The sequence below is a fragment of the Bombus huntii genome, chromosome 14 (genome assembly GCF_024542735.1).
Source record: "Bombus huntii isolate Logan2020A chromosome 14, iyBomHunt1.1, whole genome shotgun sequence".
Lineage (NCBI taxonomy): Eukaryota > Metazoa > Arthropoda > Insecta > Hymenoptera > Apidae > Bombus > Bombus huntii.
Genome location: NC_066251.1, coordinates 8919756 through 8938413, shown reverse-complemented (window position 1 = coordinate 8938413; position 18658 = coordinate 8919756). Strand labels below are relative to the sequence as shown.

General features: G+C 36.2%; 1 protein-coding gene across 6 annotated transcripts in view; it reads left to right on the top strand.

Annotated features, from left to right (window-relative positions):
* The window catches only part of LOC126873059 (trehalase), an 87515-nt gene that overhangs the window by 58124 nt on the left and 10733 nt on the right, over positions 1 to 18658 (top strand). For all 6 annotated transcript variants that reach the window (XM_050633544.1, XM_050633543.1, XM_050633542.1 and 3 more), the window contains 3 exons: positions 11840 to 11956; positions 15475 to 15776; positions 16348 to 16526. In XM_050633544.1, coding sequence (XP_050489501.1) covers positions 15488 to 15776; positions 16348 to 16526 — 468 coding nt within the window. In that variant the 5' untranslated portion in view covers positions 11840 to 11956; positions 15475 to 15487. The remainder of the gene's footprint in view (positions 1 to 11839; positions 11957 to 15474; positions 15777 to 16347; positions 16527 to 18658) is intronic.

Below are 18658 nucleotides of genomic sequence, written 5' to 3'. Positions count from 1 at the left end.
CTTTTTTCACCCGTTTTGCAACTTTGTAGCGCAAAGGATACAAATTTCCTACTCTCCCGCGAGCAGTTTTAAGAGAATCATCACACAATTCTACTTTCTTATATTCGATGAAATAATCGAGGACTGCAATTTAGTCGATATAGACTCTACAATCAGCATTTTTTGGCTAAGATATAACATTAAACTTATTTTTAACATTGACTTAGACCATCCCTATTTCACGTTAAAGCAAATTTACATTCCTCTCTAAATCAATTTACCTTCGAATAGAAGTTTCTCCCAGCAAACACTGTACGGAAACATAAGTCCCAAAAGGCAAATGTATTCTCCTTAACATTGATTGTACGTTAGCTCGTTGTATTCTCCTGGAACCAATTTCTATTCCCCTCTGATTATCGATTCGCTCTCGAACAAAATCGTCCTTGTTCCTCGCCAACGAACACAACACGGAGACATATCTGTTTCCCGTAAATTTAAAAGCAAGTATTGTTCTTAAAGCATTGATTAAGATCACCCATTGAGTATTCACGAGAATTTTGATTCCCCTCTGGACATTCGATTCGCCTGAGTATTCGCTGAGCCATTCAACCGAACCGCAATGATGGTAGAAAGTTGGAATCTCGGATTTCCAGAGATTTCAGAACGGGAGAATGGCGTAACTTCTTCAAGTCATCGCAGAAGAAAGAAGAGGTAACTTGTTCAAAAAAATTTCGCGTCGTTTCAACGGTTGAATTGGCGGCAGGATTTGAAAGCATCCCGGTTTCTCCTTTCATTTTGGTAGCACGAGACGTCATTTCCAATGGAAGTACAACCATTTCGGTCTGGTATAATGTCGCCATAAAGGGTCAGGTTTACGATCCCGATGAAAGCCGGCTCGTCGATATCCCATAAATTCACGACACAGGTTGTTGCCAAGGCAAAGTGTCCAATGATAACGGCACCGTTCGTCTCGTTACAAGTCAGATTATAATCTAAGAACCTATAGAATTTGTGTTTAATTCCGTCAAATGGATCGTAACATGCAGAAAGAACAATAAATTCGGATGATTCAACGCATGAAAAGGATCGTGACGAATAATAGTTATTAACGATGATAAAATTGAAAGGATTGATTACGATATTATTGATATTGGTACATGGTGATAGATATTGATTCCTTGGAGATGTACGGCCCCTTTCGCGAGGATTGGAGCGCTGCCATGAATTATTACGTCGTTTGAAATGAAATATTCATTATTTTATGACACTTCGTGTTCATTATCTTTCAACAGAGGGAATTAATTGAGTAGTTAATGTTCTCAAGTATTAGTTGTAGTTGTGATATTACGTGCGATATATATGTATATATGTATATATGCTAGTTAAGAAGTATGTAATACTTCGCGTGCAAAGCATTCGAATAATATGGTTATCATCGGTATAGAGAAGGTGTGTGCATTTATATAACCAAGAATAATATTCCTTCTTGAAAAAAATTTGCCTCTATTATCGCGTAAATCACGCACTCTCTAAACGAACATATACCTACTTCATAACAGGATTTACTGTATATAACGCAGCTTCTCAAAACTCGATATAAGGGGTATTATTAAAATTCGAGGAACGACGTTCGCGAAACATTCTTTTCCAGGAATACATACTTTAGCAAGGGAAGAATACGTATCAGCTGTATAAACTCTTTACATAAATTTTTGTGCAAACTCGTGATATTTTACATTTATTCGAGAATCTTAGACATTCTTAGATGAATAAATACCTTGGAAAAATCGAATATTCTTCTTCTTAAATGTTGGAATTCCCAGAATGATTGGAATAATTGCATTTGTAAAAAAAATACTATTTGTACATTCGTGAATCAGTCTGACAAAATAACCTTTCCTGAACGCTTAGGCAGATATTTCCTTGTGGCTTGATATACGCTCGCTACGTACTAACGTAGAACAGCAATCATACGTCAAACTTTTCTCCATAAATTCACCGATTTGCTAACATTCAAAGAGATACAGGAAGGAATGTATTCATGTCGTCATGTATTATGGAAGAAAGCGATGAAGAACGGATTGAAGGTTGTTTCAAGAGGTGCGCACGAACCGCGGTATTTTCCTCGTAGGATCAAAGATGCGCCAATAAAAAGGACCAAGCACGAGTACATTGAAATTCTTATTACGTGACGAGCTCTTATACGCGAATATCTGTTCCTTTGTAGGGCGTTAGACTGTTAGAAATATATCGCGCGTCGGAAGAAGAAACGGAATGGACCGATGAAACGTGGGAAATAGAATGGACGAATTTTATTGCTTCGGAAGATATCGGTGGAAATTATTTCGCAGCTGTTCGAGCTCATAAAAACTTGCAGATCTATATGTCTTGAGCAATAAGCCGGTACTAGCAGTAAAATATGGTCCCAGCTGCATAAAGTGTCAAATTTAAATGAGAGCACAGGGAAATAAATATTATCGAGAATTTTCTCTTCAAGCTTCAACGTTTCAGTATTTCGTCTATCTTCGAAGTCTTCCTGCTCTCCAAGATCTTGGCTGTGTAAAAATATTTATAATTATGATTGTGAATCGATCAGACATCTAAAGAAGTGAAACTCCAGACATGTCCTTGTTATGAATTCGTTACGAAACGTTGCTTGTCCTACTCAACATAGGTAAGCAGCCGATAATGGCGTTTTATATTAGATTGTCTCTTAGAACCAGTCCATTGCGACATATAACGGCGTTACCGTTAATATATACTTGCACAAAGCTTTGTGTTGCTTTAATTATCCAGGAAATAATCAGAATCTCCCTGTGCTAAAGAATTTTTTCTTGTTTTACTTGATTATTCAGGAATTGCTTGAATCTTAAAACATTCGTGCGATTCGTGGAAGCTGCCAATATCGGAATTCGGAAATTAATTTAGAAGAATAACAGTATTTATATGTACTCACTTTAAGTCGATAATATCAGGATACCAAAATCCTGCACAATTTGCGAGGAATGTAACTAGGTTCGTCAAACGAATCAGGTTTGTAGATCAGATTTTCTAATAAGAATCTAGCCACGTATTAACACTCTGGAACGAGATCCATGGCAATTCCTGAAAATAGCGTTGCTCCAAAATGAGGAACATTTAAAGGGAACGTGATAAGGGTGCACCGAATGCCGGAAAATTGCTAGGACAAAATACGGGCTGCGAAAATAGAACGAAGATAAAAGCGGACGGTTAAAAAAAAGCAAAAAGAAAGAAGTAATATGAACCGTTGATTCTAAACCAGCAAGGACAGTTACTAATTTCTTCCTATCTCTGTCGGTACATAAGAAGGCATAATCGTGCAAATTTTTTCTCGGTTACGAAAAGTATCGAGCTTGAAAAATTTTAGGAAGCTTGGTTGACGCTTGGAAATTTCCCTCGACGCTTCATTTCTATCCGGCTGCTCGTCGTAACTGAGCTATCTGCTTTTCGATATACTCTTCGCCTTTTTGTTCCGCTGATAGGAATAGTTTCGAATATTTACACCGCTCATCTGTCCTTCAATCGAAATAACTTCCATTCAAAAGTCGGTGATCATTTAGATTTATCCGTATCGAATGTTGAATAATTCCAGTAATCAAATGGGAACCAATTTTCTTTTTAATGTTTTCAGCGTGATTTATTTAGATTTATACATTTCATCATTTGCAATTCCTGCTTTCAATTATAATCTTTATGCACTCTGCATACCATTTTCGAAATTCATTTCGTGCTCCGATAGATACGAACGCATGGAATATTAACGATAAAGAAGAGCAACGAAAAAGAGATACGTGGATGAGGAAAGACTCCGTTTGTGGAAGAAATTTTCCATCCCGTGTAGCGGCGAAGATCTTGCTAGATCAATCTGTTGAGACTTTCGTCTGACGGTGGTTGATGAAGACAGAATAAATCGAAGGAAAATCGTCGCAAGAAGGAAAACTGAAGGAGAAATAGACAAGCGCGATCGACTCTTCAATTGACCCGTGAAACCCCGGAATAGTTCAATCTCGTATCGAGAAGGTGATAAGGCAGGGTGAAAAGGTCAAATTACTTCGATCAAGAAATCAATTCGATTTGCTTCTTGCCCGAGTCGATTCATAAAAAGGAAGTTAGTCTCTGGAGAATCTCGCTGACGTTCGATCGACGTTCGATTCGAAATTCGAAAAAAGCATGCGAAAACTCTTTAAAGAAATGTCACTAACCAAAATATGAAGGACCAAGTTAACACTCTACCTACGACAGTAATTCAATAATTTTTATTTTCTCTCTCTAAAAGTTCTGCTACTCACTTTAAGCTCTAACTCGATTGTAGAGAATTTCTCTTTTTGTAAAAAATCGAAAAGGAAGAGCAAAAAAATGATAAAGAGTACTTATATTATGCGGTTTTTTACAGTTGTCGTGAATTTTACGGTATATTGATTTGACCTAACAGCCCCGTGAACTTCTCTCAAAGTAAAATATCATTGGCAGCGAACGTATCGAATTCTATTATCGACTTAAATTTCTCAGTATTTTACCTGTTGCTCCTATAGATCCAGGTTTACCTGTACGATAAAGCACACTCAACTCACGTTACACACGGTGCATCTTTGAAACGAGTCTGGCGACACTCGAGCTCTTAAAGCTGAATATACAACTTTGTCGCGTTTTACTTGTTTTTCTTTTTTCTTTTTTTCTTTTTCAGCCATCCGATTCCTCAAAGACATCGTATCCGGGAAATCGACGTGCAAACAAAATTACAGAATTCTACCGAGCAAATTTACAACCATCCAATCGGATCGGGTGCTGAATACCGACCGATTACAAACGATAAATTTTTCGCGTGTCGCAAAATTATCCGACGAATGTAATTTCCACATTATCGATAATATATCTTGTGTCCCTTTTCATTAGCGTCAAATTGCAAATCTTGCAAACAGAATTGCTCGAAAATTACTTCTACGTACATACATAATAGCGAATGAAATCGCTGCGATATAAAGCTTTCGCGAAGAATATTTGTTAAAATACGATTCGAAAATGCTTTTCCGAATTATGTTCCGTATCGCTGAGAAAATTAACGCATAATCAAATATAAATGAAAATTCCAACGTGTTTCATATAAAGTAATGTTATTTCAACGACGTACAAATTGCGTACCGATTCTCAAAGAGAAACAGCGAGCTTTACGTTTAAAAGGATTTCCGTTACGTGAATGGATAGCTAGCGTCCTAGGACACCGTTTCGAGAATTGTTCTATCTATTCTCCGATTGAAGATAGGAGAAGATTCCTGATCTTGACTGTGTTCGGTAAAATCAGCGAACGATACACCGAATGAATTCTGCGAACGAACATAATGTATAAAAGCACGCTTACCATAGAACCTTCATTACGGAAATTGAAAAGGGTGGCAAAGCTGTTGAAATTAAGTACCATACGACTAAGTTGCGCTAAATAAAAGCATAATTGAATGATTAATATCACGGGCTGGTATTGTGGTGTAGGTGTTTCGCAACGGTTTGTGTTGAGTTACTCAATTTTTGTGTAATTTATATTCTATTTGACCTGGTTACCATCTTTCCACTTGTTGTATGAAAAATATGCAATCCGTGTAAACATCTTGACGTTTGGAAATATGTAGAGGTTGTTTACAAGTAGAATAATACTTTATCTGCAATTTTGTGATTAATACGTACTACTTCATAATTCTAACTATGTAGCCATACGACAATCGTGGAAATTGCCATTACCACAAGTGTACGTTCGATTATATATATACTTGCGTTTTAAGATTTTTTACAATTGAAGCTATTCAAACGCTGAGATCTTCCATTGCTATCTCCGTTCAACGTGAGATTAATCGAAACGAATACGAAACATATTACAACAGAATTCGCGAAAATGGAATATAACAATATAAAACAATACACCGGTGTTATATCCCAACGCTTTTTTCCCTATCAATCTGCTGCCACCCTCGAATCACCTTGTTTCTCTGAAATATATTGCCTTCTAGTTAGCAGGTAAGCCACAAAACCATTGTTCTTCGTGCAATTTACTTGGCTTACCAGCCAATTGGTCGCTTTAGAGACTTCCAATTACGTGAACTGTCGCTGTTAACCCTCCGACTTGATCCAATTCAGTTCATAGTTTTAATCCTCGCCAATGCTGGATATATTGATCTGTGTACCATCCCAGGATACTCTTAACAATAATCCAGAAATCGGTAATGGTTTCTTAGGCAAAGACCTTAAGCGTGTACGCATTATCCATAAATACGTATTATCCGTTAAATGAAAATAAATCTCGCTGTCCATTTCATGGGTTTGTTTTATCATTCTCCATACAACGATGACGATTTACGAAACGTCCCACGAATTCGATATTCGGACGATATTCTGTAATTAATGGTACAATTAATAGCTTGAAGTTATGGAATAAAATTATTTTATAGGAGGTTTTGTTTTCAAGTAAATTCACTTAATGCTTGTCTATACGCTTCATTATGCCCTGATTTAGGAGTTCTCGTTGTTAAATGCTATCTCTATATACTTCTGCTTGTATTTATTGCTTTAGATAATGTAGAACAACGCACGATGAATTTTATTAGCTTAGAGATTATTTAAACTGTTTCTATTCTATCGAATACGCGATACTTTCCAGTGCGCACCTTATTTTATCTCGATGCTTGTACTTTTTCCAGGATATACAATCGATTTCCTATCAAGTCGAGTGATAGCCACGATCGTCCAGATCGTCAAAAATGTTTTTTAGGCCTATATCAACGAGGTAAAGCGAACATTAAAGTTGATTTAAAGAATATTATATAGCCAAAACAATTACAACTTTTGGGATCATGGAAAGAGAAAGTTTAATCCGTTTTAAGGCGTGAATCTTGGTAACTTGAAACGTCTATAGACGTTTCTGCAAGCAGAAAATTACGTCGTTTCGTGGATCGTGGATCATTTTACGAGGGAACACGAGATTACTGGAATTCCGGTTTGATCGGAGTTTCTTAACGGTCCTGGATCGAGCTTCGCACTTAATTGACCGGTCGTCTTGTTGCTAATTTACGAGATACTTTGCAGAATTTGATGGTCGAATAAGTATGGTTTACACGAGTTGTCTGTGATTCGCGTTTTCATGGCGATTCGCCAAGAGCTTTTGCGTAATTTATGTCCGTGAAATTTACGATATCAGCCAGATTTGGTTTCAAGTTTAATCATTTTGAGCAAACGACTACGATTGACTCGCCGTTTGATACTCTGATTTCGATCAGACCATCGCTTTCTTTCAGTGGTTTCATGGTTTTCCAGATTGGTAGATAATTATCGTGGTAACAGGACTTTCCCTTAACTTTCTATCGTGCGGACTTTTCATGAGAAATCAACGTCCCAAATTCAATAATTTTTTGAGGATCTAATATTATAGATATTAAATATTATATATTGTTCTGGTACTTATTATTAAATTCTAAGTAAAATTATTTATTTAAATAAGATTTTATTGTGCTCCCAAAGATAATTTTTAACTTTGGAATCGATGTAAATCAGAAGGATATTTTTATAAAATGCTTTTCCATTTCTAAGATTTAACATGATTTCCCGTCTTTCTCCCAGCTTGTCGTATAATAGCGTCGTGGGAAAATCCACCTTATAATCCCATAATCGTAATCACGGTCATTACAAGAATATATGAGAACGTGCGAGGTGTTTAATAAACGGACATAATAGCGTTATCGACCGTTTAAACACGGAAACAACCATAATTTAACCCCTTTAATACTTTTGTTTTATCACAGCTAGAATTTCAAACGTCTCATAGGTTCATCTCCGGTGTTATATTACTTCGTTTGCATATTATTTACAAAATCACCTATCATCAAATGTGCGTGCTATGCTACTCTTGCTCGAACTTTCCTATCGCCTACTTCCAAGGGATGTAAAAGTATACAAAAGTCGTGATACTTGGCAAAGTTACTTGGATAACTTTGAATATTATTTACGATACTGTATGCATAATATCTTGACACAGCCCGCTGCATAATTCTTTAAACAGGAATATTTATCCCTTCTTGCTGGAAATAAGGTCATCTCTTACTGACGTATGCGCGTAAAATTTATTTTAGTGAGAAAATTTTTCTCTGACTCTTCTTAACTGTTAATCTTATTTTTAACTTTTTAAACGCAGATTTAACCATTTTCAGTCGCAATAAGAATACATGGCTCGACATTTATCTTTTTCAGAATTAATCTTATCAATTCGATTCCAGTGTATCTTTTAATGTTTACTTGCTTTTTCAACAATCAATAATATAATTCAACGATCAACAATATAAGAATCTCTTATGGAATTTGCAATACATACAAACATAGTACGTATAAATACATACAAAAGTACCGTGGTATTACCGCAGGCAAGTTTTAACCTTAGTCTTTACCACTTTTAGGTCAAGTTTTCATCATCGCTATCTATCATTCTAGATTCATGAAATATAAGTTGGCGACGCGTCTAATAAACATATAACCGAGTTCCTCCCGATCAAGGTAACTGACATAATTTCCTTGAAGGAAGTTAGCTACTCATATTTCAAAGTTTGAATGTAGTTCGTTGTTGAAAAGTACATTCCTGCCTGACCTTAAGCGGCGTTTCTCTGACAGAGAGCATCATCCGAAATTCCTCAGAGGCGAAGAGTTAGTCGCAGCGTGGAAATGTTGCGAGGGCGTGTATCTCAAATTACAAGGGAAAGCAGATTTAGTTCAGCGAGCAACCGTGAATCCTCATTCGCTGAAGATGTAACGAAATTTGTTAGACACGCGAAACTTTCCGAAATACTCGATTCAAGTCTACAGATTTGTATCTCGAAATTTGCCTTTAGTTGTTATTTAATAATTGCCTTCTCTCTTTCATATTAATTTTCTTTATTCGCTCTGACCGACGAGTATCGCGAAACTTCATCGATGTACCGTTGATAATAGATTTATAGAGGCAAAGAAGAAACGATCGAAAGAAAGAACAAGTCAAATACCCTAACGCGAGTAATTTGTCTCTCCAGTTGAAAACCATAATAAAGTGGACTGATAAAATATATCATACACAGTAACAAGCCAATTTTCTTGATAATTGTCATATGATATATGTATAGTGGTAATAGTGTATCACAAATTCTATGTAATCCCGATTTTGATTAATTTATTTTATACATCTTGTACGCTTTAAGTGGTAGAATATTATAAACATACTTCATTTCGAACCTCGCAAGGGACTCGAATTTAAGAGGCAATTTATTCTGGATTATATCCCACGGATCCAGATAAAATATGTGTGTGTGCGCGCGCGCGTGTGTGTGCGTGTGTGTGTGTGTGTGTGTATCAGAGAGAGAGAAAGAGGAGTGTTGAATATGTCGATTGAAGGAACCCCCGAGGAACCTTTTTTAAAGCGGAATTCACCATCTTTTCTCTGCTTGAAGCTCGACTGATGTCGATTTCACGAAATAACCTTAATTAATTAAGGAGAGCTCTCGAAACATTATCAGCCGGGCAAATAGACAAAAAAGAAACAAAGGGCCTGGGGGAAAGACATAATCGGGGCAGGGCTTCGTAATGATGATTCGTCGTTTGCTTTTTATTCAAGAATATCGGTTATCGGTATTGAAGGGCGATGGTTTTACACAAAACCATGCAAAACCCTTAAGAGCTCTCAGAAAATTGAGACAAAACCTGAAGGGAGCTTGCTAATCGAACATCTCGCGTTTCCTAAAGTTACTTTATAAATTTTCATTATATGCAAAATATATACGTAGCTTGAGGGTTCATGAAACATGTATAGGAATTTTTATGACGGGATTGCGAAGAAATTTCGATCCCAAACGGGTGCATAATTCTCTATCGGACATTCACGTACAAGTTTGACGAAGGTACATCCGGCCAAACGATAAAACGATAACAGAGGAAGCAGGTAGCCTCTAAAGAAATTCATGGCTCGGGTGAAACGGCTTGCCTTATCCGAAATATTCTCGAAACGATTGAAGAAGTGGTTCCTCCATAGAGAGGCGACCACCCCGATATGGAATGATCGTGATTTGTTTCATCGTCCACCTTCTCGTAGTATCCTCTATATTTTTATCTTTCTCTCTATAATTTTACATGTTCTACGCCGTATAATATTTTCTTACATTTCCCGAAGACTGTGGACTGTTAATAACGAGTTTTAACGCTTTGCTATTTTCAATCAAGAAAAATATAGTACCACGACGATAACGACAAAAGATACAGGAAATCTAGCATTACGTACATTTACTTTTAGGATTAGTACGTCCCATGGGAGAAAAACGCTTGGATACACGTATATTTTAACGTGCACACGTATCTGTCGAACTGTGAAAAAAGAAAAGTGTGTCATCCATTAGGAGTTTTGAAAGCTCGAGCAACAAGATTCCATCAATCAAAAGTAGACTTCCGATAGCTTTCTCTGAACCAAAGCCAAAGATAAAACGCTCGTATATATCCGGTAGAAAGGGAAACTGTAACAGAATGACGAAGGTCGACAACCTCGACAGCTCCGTAATATCTTTTTTTCTTCTTCCCTTTTCCTTTTTTCTTCTTTTGTGACTCGCGGTGGTTAGTATGAAATCTAGGGTGTAGCAACCAGCGGTAGTTACGTTATCGTCGTTGCTCTCTTTTCACCTTTCGAAGGGAAGAGAGAAAAAATGCAATGCAAGATCAAAAAAGATAAAAGGATTTCGAAAGCTGAAAGAGGTGGAGGACACTCGGTTTTTTATTTCTTCTTTCTTTTTTTTTTTTTTTTTTTTCAAACGAAAACGATAACGTCAGGGAAAATCGGGCGATTTTTCTAGATCTCGGCACAGGATTCCTCTGTTTTCTTCTCTTTCAAGGAAATATTAAATTAAACAAGAAATATATCAATTGTACGGTGACAATGAAACGTTCATTGACATGGACCGGACTTCTCTACGAACAGAATTTTATAATCTCGAAATTTACCGTGACTTGTAGAAACAAACCTTTTTATTCTAGTGCGCGTGCATGCGCCGTGAAATTCAACGAATCTCCGGTTGGATGGTCTCGTGTGATTCGATGGAAGCAGATAAAAGTTGTTTCCAACGGCAATGTATTCCATAAACACGATTCTCGAGGTTTCGCTCTTTAAACGTCGTGTGATAAAGCTGAGATAAGACCGCAGATCGATAGATAAAACGAGCATATTAGTCGGAGGTAGAAACAATAGTTTTCTACCGAGATTGAATTGATCGCGTCGTAACACGAAAACGTATGTCGTAACACAAAATACTTACATTTCGTGTTTATAGCGCAATTATTCCCCATAGGGCGTCAATTATATGCTATTAAAATGTTAAATCATTGCCTTTTAACTATCAAATAACGTCAGAATCAGAGCCACGAAACGCAAATTGATTTATGTTTTATATATGCGTATGTGTTTCGCTAGCCTTTACGCGTATATACATGCATGTGTTCATCGGTAATAGCTATATAAATGTCATCGGTTTAATGTACCGTGTGTACGGTTGTAATAAAATGGAATTTGATTAGGATTTTCTAATAGACTTTGTGTTTATTCCTTGCCGAATGATCTTTCAATACGACCAAAATCGGATCGCGAGTTAATCGGTTTAGCGAACAGTTGATCAATGTAATCAGATTATCGATTCATGCTATTGTCTACGGCTGCGGCGATAACTCATTATAACTACGTTTATAATTCTGATATTACGTTTGAAAACGCTGTTATCTAAGAAATTATGTAAGAATAGTACACAAGACAAATACGATGATTCCAGATCGATAGATTTGTCATTTATTTATTTTTATTTTCCAGTGAGATCTATTGTACCGGAGAACTACTGAAAACTGTGCAGCTATCTAATATCTACAGCGACAGTAAGACATTCGTCGATCTTCAACAGATAAACGACCCTGAAATAACTCTCGCCAAGTAAGTTCGACCAACGATTTTTTTAACGCAATTAAAACTTGTTGCTATCGAACAGAATTTCTTTTAATATCGTAAACGTTCCATCGAGTGTGTCGTATAATTATTATCAACTCAGCATAAATCAGTAATAACATTTCATTTTTCTGAATAAAAGAATACACACAAACGAGACAATTGCTCGATATTTTGTGATCTTAAATAGTAGAGTGAGCTTCATTTCACTTAACACTAGGTTTACGGGACCCGTCAATTTGACGGATTTCGAACTTCGAAATGAAATATCTCAAAAACCATAGCACCAATTTTAACCATTTTGCATCGTAAATTAATCATTTCATCTAAAGAATTTATACACAAAATTATTCTTTTCTAGGCTTTCTAATTTTCGAAATCTGTATCATATGTAGTATACCTATCTCTACGGGACCCGTCAAATTGACGGGTAAACGAAAATACGCATTTTTCTCTAAAAAATCGATTTATTCAAATTAAGTCAGAAAGGACAATATTAGGCTTCACATTTAAATAAATTATTAATAAATAAAAAGTCTTTTTTTAAATTATCACTAAAAAAATAACAATAACATTAACGGTATAGGGTAATCATATGTATTGAGCACATTTTTTGCAAATATACTGAATGTTGTTTGTGCATTTTCCGCATATGATCTTTTTGCAATATATACAATAATTATTACTTCTATTTTTTTGCAATAACCCACTTGGCAACTTTTTCGCACTTCTGACTTTGAAGGTGACAGAAATGAAGCGTCTGATCTTTGGCAAATGTTTTTCTTGTTTTCTCCAGCTAAGTCCTCGGCTAAACAAAATATGAATTCCTTTCTGAATAATTTCAATCTGATGCACTTTCTATATAATATCCACCCGTTTATCGCTGCCAAATCCAAAATATTGAAAAAGACTTGAAGGGGCCATCGGAAACTCCCTGCTTTCACACTATATTTGCGTGCCATTTGGTCAACGACGTCCACACCAAACTTTGTTTTATTGTAAAAAGCAATGGTTTCTGGAACACGATTATAATTATCTTCTCTTCGTACACCTGTATGTTTGGTGCTTAGAAGCAGGACTTTTACTTTAGGTTTACTTTTATACACAGTAAGTGTGCAGTTTTCTGATTTATATAAATCTGAGGAAAACAAAGTCATCTTGTCCTTTTTTTCCTTCGCTGGTTTTGCCAGTTCTCTTTTATTCGACCGGATGGTCCCAACCAAAGTTGTTTTTTGTGCTAGCAATTTTTTAACTAGCGGGATGCTTGTAAAGAAATTGTCTGTCGTTATATTTCTGCCTCGTTGTAAATATGGTTCGACTAATTTTAGTGTTACAAACTCGCTCAACGGTATTGAGCATCGAGTTTCATCTTTCCTCATATAAGGGAAATCACTCAAAATATACTTTGTTTGGACGTCAACTGCTAACCAAAATTTAATGCCAAATTTATGGGGCTTATTCGGCATATATTGTGTAAATCTGCACCGGGCTTTCGTTGGAAATAATTGCTCATCTATCGAAATATTTTCATATGGCTTATAACAAGCCTGGCTATTACTTATAAACCTGTTCCATAATTCGGAAAGTGCAAAATAGTTAAAATTAATGCTATGGTTCTTGAGATATTTCATTTCGAAGTTCAAAATCCGTCAAATTGGCGGGTCCCGCAAACCTAGTGTTAATGTTATTGTTATTTTTTTAGTGATAATTTAAAAAAAGACTTTTTATTTATTAATAATTTATTTAAACGTGAAGCCTAATATTGTTCCTTTCAGACTTAATTTGAATAAATCGATTTTTTAAAGAAAAATGTGTATTTTCGTTTACCCGTCAAATTGACAGGTGCTCGTAGAGATAGGTATATACGAAACACCCGTAAACCTAGTGTTAAGGTAAAATTCCAATGTTCCTTCTTTCTTTCCGCGTAACATGAATAAGCGGCACAAAGCCGTCTGCAATTTACGATCGCTCCGAAAACGAAATCACGGTGACCAGACGCGTTTTTAAATTGTTCCTACGTTAAATCACTCCGTTTACTGGGACTTTTATAGTATCCAGTTTACGATACTCGGCTACGTTCGCTTTCGTCCACTTCCATCGTAGCGGATTACTCCGTGAACTTATCCTATCGTCGAATGCAGCCCAATTCGATCTTGCGATAACCATATCTATTAAATAACCGCTACTGCAAGCGAATAAAAGTTTTACCCGATAAAATAACAAGTACTTGGGGAAACTATAAATTCCTGCGATTATGAGATAGCTGAAACGTGAAATTTTTAAGATCGTTAAAATTAATTGTCTCGATAAATCTATCAGCAGTCCCCAGTTTTCTAAATATTGTCCTCTTTAACAATTTTCCCTTTCTTAACTCTGCTGCGATTCTGGAATCTTCGATATTTCAATACCTCTGTTTTAATTCGAACCAAGGAAAGCATTTTTAACATTTTAAGAAAATTATTCACATACGATGGAAACAAGTAATCACGCGTATCAATGATTCTTTCAAATCTTTCTCAAGTTGAAAGATTTCTCAACAATGGAAGAATACGATTCGGTTGAAAACGACACAAAGCTTGTTGCGGCGATGAATGCACGATCAATCAATCTTTCTTCTCCATTCAAAGATGAAAGTTCTCACGACATTGTGTTGCCAAGAGAAAAAAGTTTGGAAATGCATAAAATTCTTACAATTCGCTACTTGTAGAATGTGGAAGAACGTATCGAGAACTATAGAACGTCTGCACCTTTTCGCAATTTTCTTGGTGATCAATTCGTTTTCCGTGGTCAACCCACCGGCATAAAGCGAACATCATTTTGGGCGAATGTCTCGTTCGAGAGATACGGTTGGCAATTTTCGCTGGCTCGAACGGAACGCGAAATTCTCTCTCGTTTTATGAGCATTGTAAAGCGAATTCGGGAAGAACGTAAAGCTCATCGTAAGGTTAGTGTTAACGATCAATGGAACTGATCGTTCCTGTATCAGGAGCAAGGCTAAATTATGAATATATTAGATGTAGATAAAAGTTTTATTTTATGTCTTATACGTTTCTGCGAACAGAAATATGTAAAATGGAAATTTATAACACCAGCATGGCACTTCAATTACAATCTCATCCATTGCAGGTCATTAATTATTAGACTGCGGATTTTTATGCAAATTCATACTTTTGAGAAACCCAGTTAAAAGATAGAACTTTGATAGAAAATTGATTTACCTACTAAATATTATGGAAACCACTATACTTTGGATGTTTTTTATATTTTTTCATATTATGTGTATTCTGTGTAATTTTCCACATTCCAATTTCTCAAAAGTGCATAAAAAATCTGCAGTTTAATAATTCTGGAGTTAAGGAATGCTATTTTCTCTTAAAGCGATCTTTTAATAAAAAAGAATATTTATCATCAGCATTATACTAGTGAATCTTTCTGATAGATTTTCTTTACATCTCATTATTATGATTGCCTAACTAGACGATCGTGTTTCTTTTCACTCCCTACAGCTTCTACGAGTTGATGAAAGAAACAAACAACAAACCGACTAAAAGCCAGCTGACTCAGTATGTTAATGAAAATTTCGTCGCGTCGAACGAGCTAGTAAACTGGACACTGTCAGACTGGACGAATAATCCCTCGATCTTGCAACGCATCCAAGAACCCAAGTACTACGAGTGGGTGAAAGATCTGAACGAAATTTGGAAGAAATTGGCGAGGAAGGTGAATCCTGAAGTTGCCAGGCAGCCGGATAGGCATAGTCTGATTTACGTGCCCAATGGTTTAATAATTCCTGGTGGTCGTTTCAAAGGTAAAATAAATTTTCCAATTTCTAATACGTCATACAGATTCCAGTAACTTTTACCGCTAAAGACCTGCTAAACATTAAATTATTTATTTGTCAAAAAGTTTAGTATTCTTACTTCGTTTAATCTCTTTTTATTTGCTTGTAAAATATTACATTTGCAACAAATATTTGAATTTTAGTTTTTAACTATGCCTATTTTGTAATTGTAATGAAGATAAAACTTGTCGTCCATTGTACTTTGTACAACTCGATACCATAGGTTCAGCTGTATGTTTCACTCTATTGTATTTCATGTTTAACATATAATCCGATTGACTCGAACGATCAGCTGATATACGACCGCCAGCGAATATATTAATAATAAATCACGAACGGTATGCAAATTAAGTAGCGGTACAAAGTATGGTATTCCGAAGTGGTCAATTTTGAAACAAATTACCAAAAATTTGAAATTTTCACCGATGCAAAAATATACTTGATTTGACCCCTATAAATCGTAAGATTTTAAACGCGAATCTGTAAAAATGCCAGAAGTACTAAAATATACTTTGACAATGTTCTTTTATCCCAACAGAGTTTTACTATTGGGACAGTTACTGGGTGATTGAAGGGCTACTGTTATCCGACATGTATCAAACTGCCAGGGGAATGATAGACAATTTCTTATACATGGTGCAGAAATATGGGTTCATACCCAACGGTGGTAGAATTTATTACCTCATGAGGAGCCAACCACCCCTAATACATCTCATGGTACGTCATACCTTTCCATATTGACTTTAAACTCGTTTTCCTCTCTCAACCGTGTACATATGTACGTAGCATCCCAAATATGTAGGATCTATCAAATCGCAAACAGATTCGTTCTTTTCTTTTCTTTTCTTTTTCTTTTTCTCTCTTTTTTTTTTGTTTTGGTCCGTTAGCCATCGTTATAACAATAACAAATATTTCTCATAATAATTTAAGAGAAAAAATCGTGCAAAATGTGATGTACGAATAAACGAACGATGCAATACACGTAGTTCGCTTAATTTTTGTGAGTAATCGTAGCAACTTATGCATTTTGTATTTTGGAATTTCTGTAAAATTACGTAACAGGTAGCAGCCCCCTCGTCCTAGTCGAAGATTTGTTTTCCCCCCGAAAATTCGCTATAACTACGAATCGACGAAAGGAATTATTTTTTTCACGAAAAATAAATCTGCTCGACCGCCAGGTCGAGTGGACGCCACTAAACGATAATGTTGTTTGGAATGTCAATTAGCATCGGTTTTCTATCTCATCGAGACATATTCCATCGAATTTGAAGGTCATTTGACCGCGGCAGATAATAGCTTGTCCTTCGAAATTTCTACGAGCGACGCGAATGATACAGCATCTGAGGGTTATAATCGTCGAATCCTGCACTCGGTTTGTCGCAGAGACTTCGCGGGAACAAGAATTTTAAAGTTGCCTGAAACTCGACTTCCTCGAGGCAACATCGGCTAAAAGTTTTCGTATTTCCTTTCCTGTGGTGTGGCGAGACTAGCACTGAAAGATTTCCACACAATTGAGTTGGGGAAACTCAATAGTCGGAAAATGTCTGTAATTTAAGACCGAGATCGATATAACCATAGTGGTCCTTTCATAGTGAAATTGTTGAATTTTCCTGTTTCTTTCTCTCCTTGGTGCAATGGAGTACCGTGAAAAAGATATTAATATCTCGCGGTTGACGAATGTCGGCTCGCTGCTATTATTATCGGTTTTGTTGTAGGTATAACGTTGCAAGGATTGAAATGAAAGAGAAATTAAGTTTGTCGGACTTCTGTTATAGGGAATTCAATAAGCGAACTTGGAGTCGAGTAATCTTAGTCGAACAAAGGATTTTTTAATTTGAAATTCAATTTAATTATATAAGAATGGTGAAACATTTTTTACCGCTTACCTTGACAAATAAATTTGATATTACCAAAAACAGAGAAATAGAAGTTGTTTGCGCAGAAGCACGTGAACCGAATAACTTGAACAGGTCTTTGCATTTCTAGGAAATAAACGCGGCCTTTTATAAGAATGAGAAAAGGAGGAAAAGAAATATGGTTCATGGCGAAGAGTCTAACTCGTGAAATTTAGAGTCACTCTCGGTGCACTCGTTTGAATAAACTCAGAAAACCCGCGAGAGCCACGAAAATCGTGCTTGTGCAAACTCTTTTAGTTCACGCGGAGAAAATTATTTCCCTCAGCGTATGAAGATTTCAGAATCTGGTAAAAAGATTGCCGTGAATGTATACGGTTCTTCCAACCAACTCTTTGACAAGACGAAGAGCATTCCTCTTGGAATTGTACTTCGGATATTTCATTTTTTATTTTCAGAATCTTTTAAACTCGATCGAGATAAAGAGGTTGGTCTGAAATTTTTTAACGCGATCTCTGTTGGATGTTTCAATTAAAAATATCGAGTCGTTTTACCAGAAAACGCTAATCAAGTAAGATAAATTTGATAGACTTGATTCTTTGTAAAATTCGAAAACGGAAAATCCAGAGATAAGATAGTTGACGAGTTAATGTATCAAAATAAAAAAGTTCAGGTAACAGTGCTTTTATGGCGGGAAGAAATGTTTAGTGGAATAAATCCGCTAGCCAAGACTATTGTAGTCTATGACGCGCGTTTCGAAACTTTGTTCCGTAGTACCGCACTCGAAAAGTTCGATACGGCAGAATTTCTACTTCCAAATATCAGCTCCTCCAATGTGTTTTCGGTAAGAATAGTCCGATTGCAGCTACGCCTGTTTATTTCAAAGATACCGAAGTTCTGAACAACAATCGCAAATATCGCGGAAGTTTGCTGGACATGGACATATACCAACGTTTATAAATTACGATTTTGCTCGATTTGTACTGGAGGCGCCCG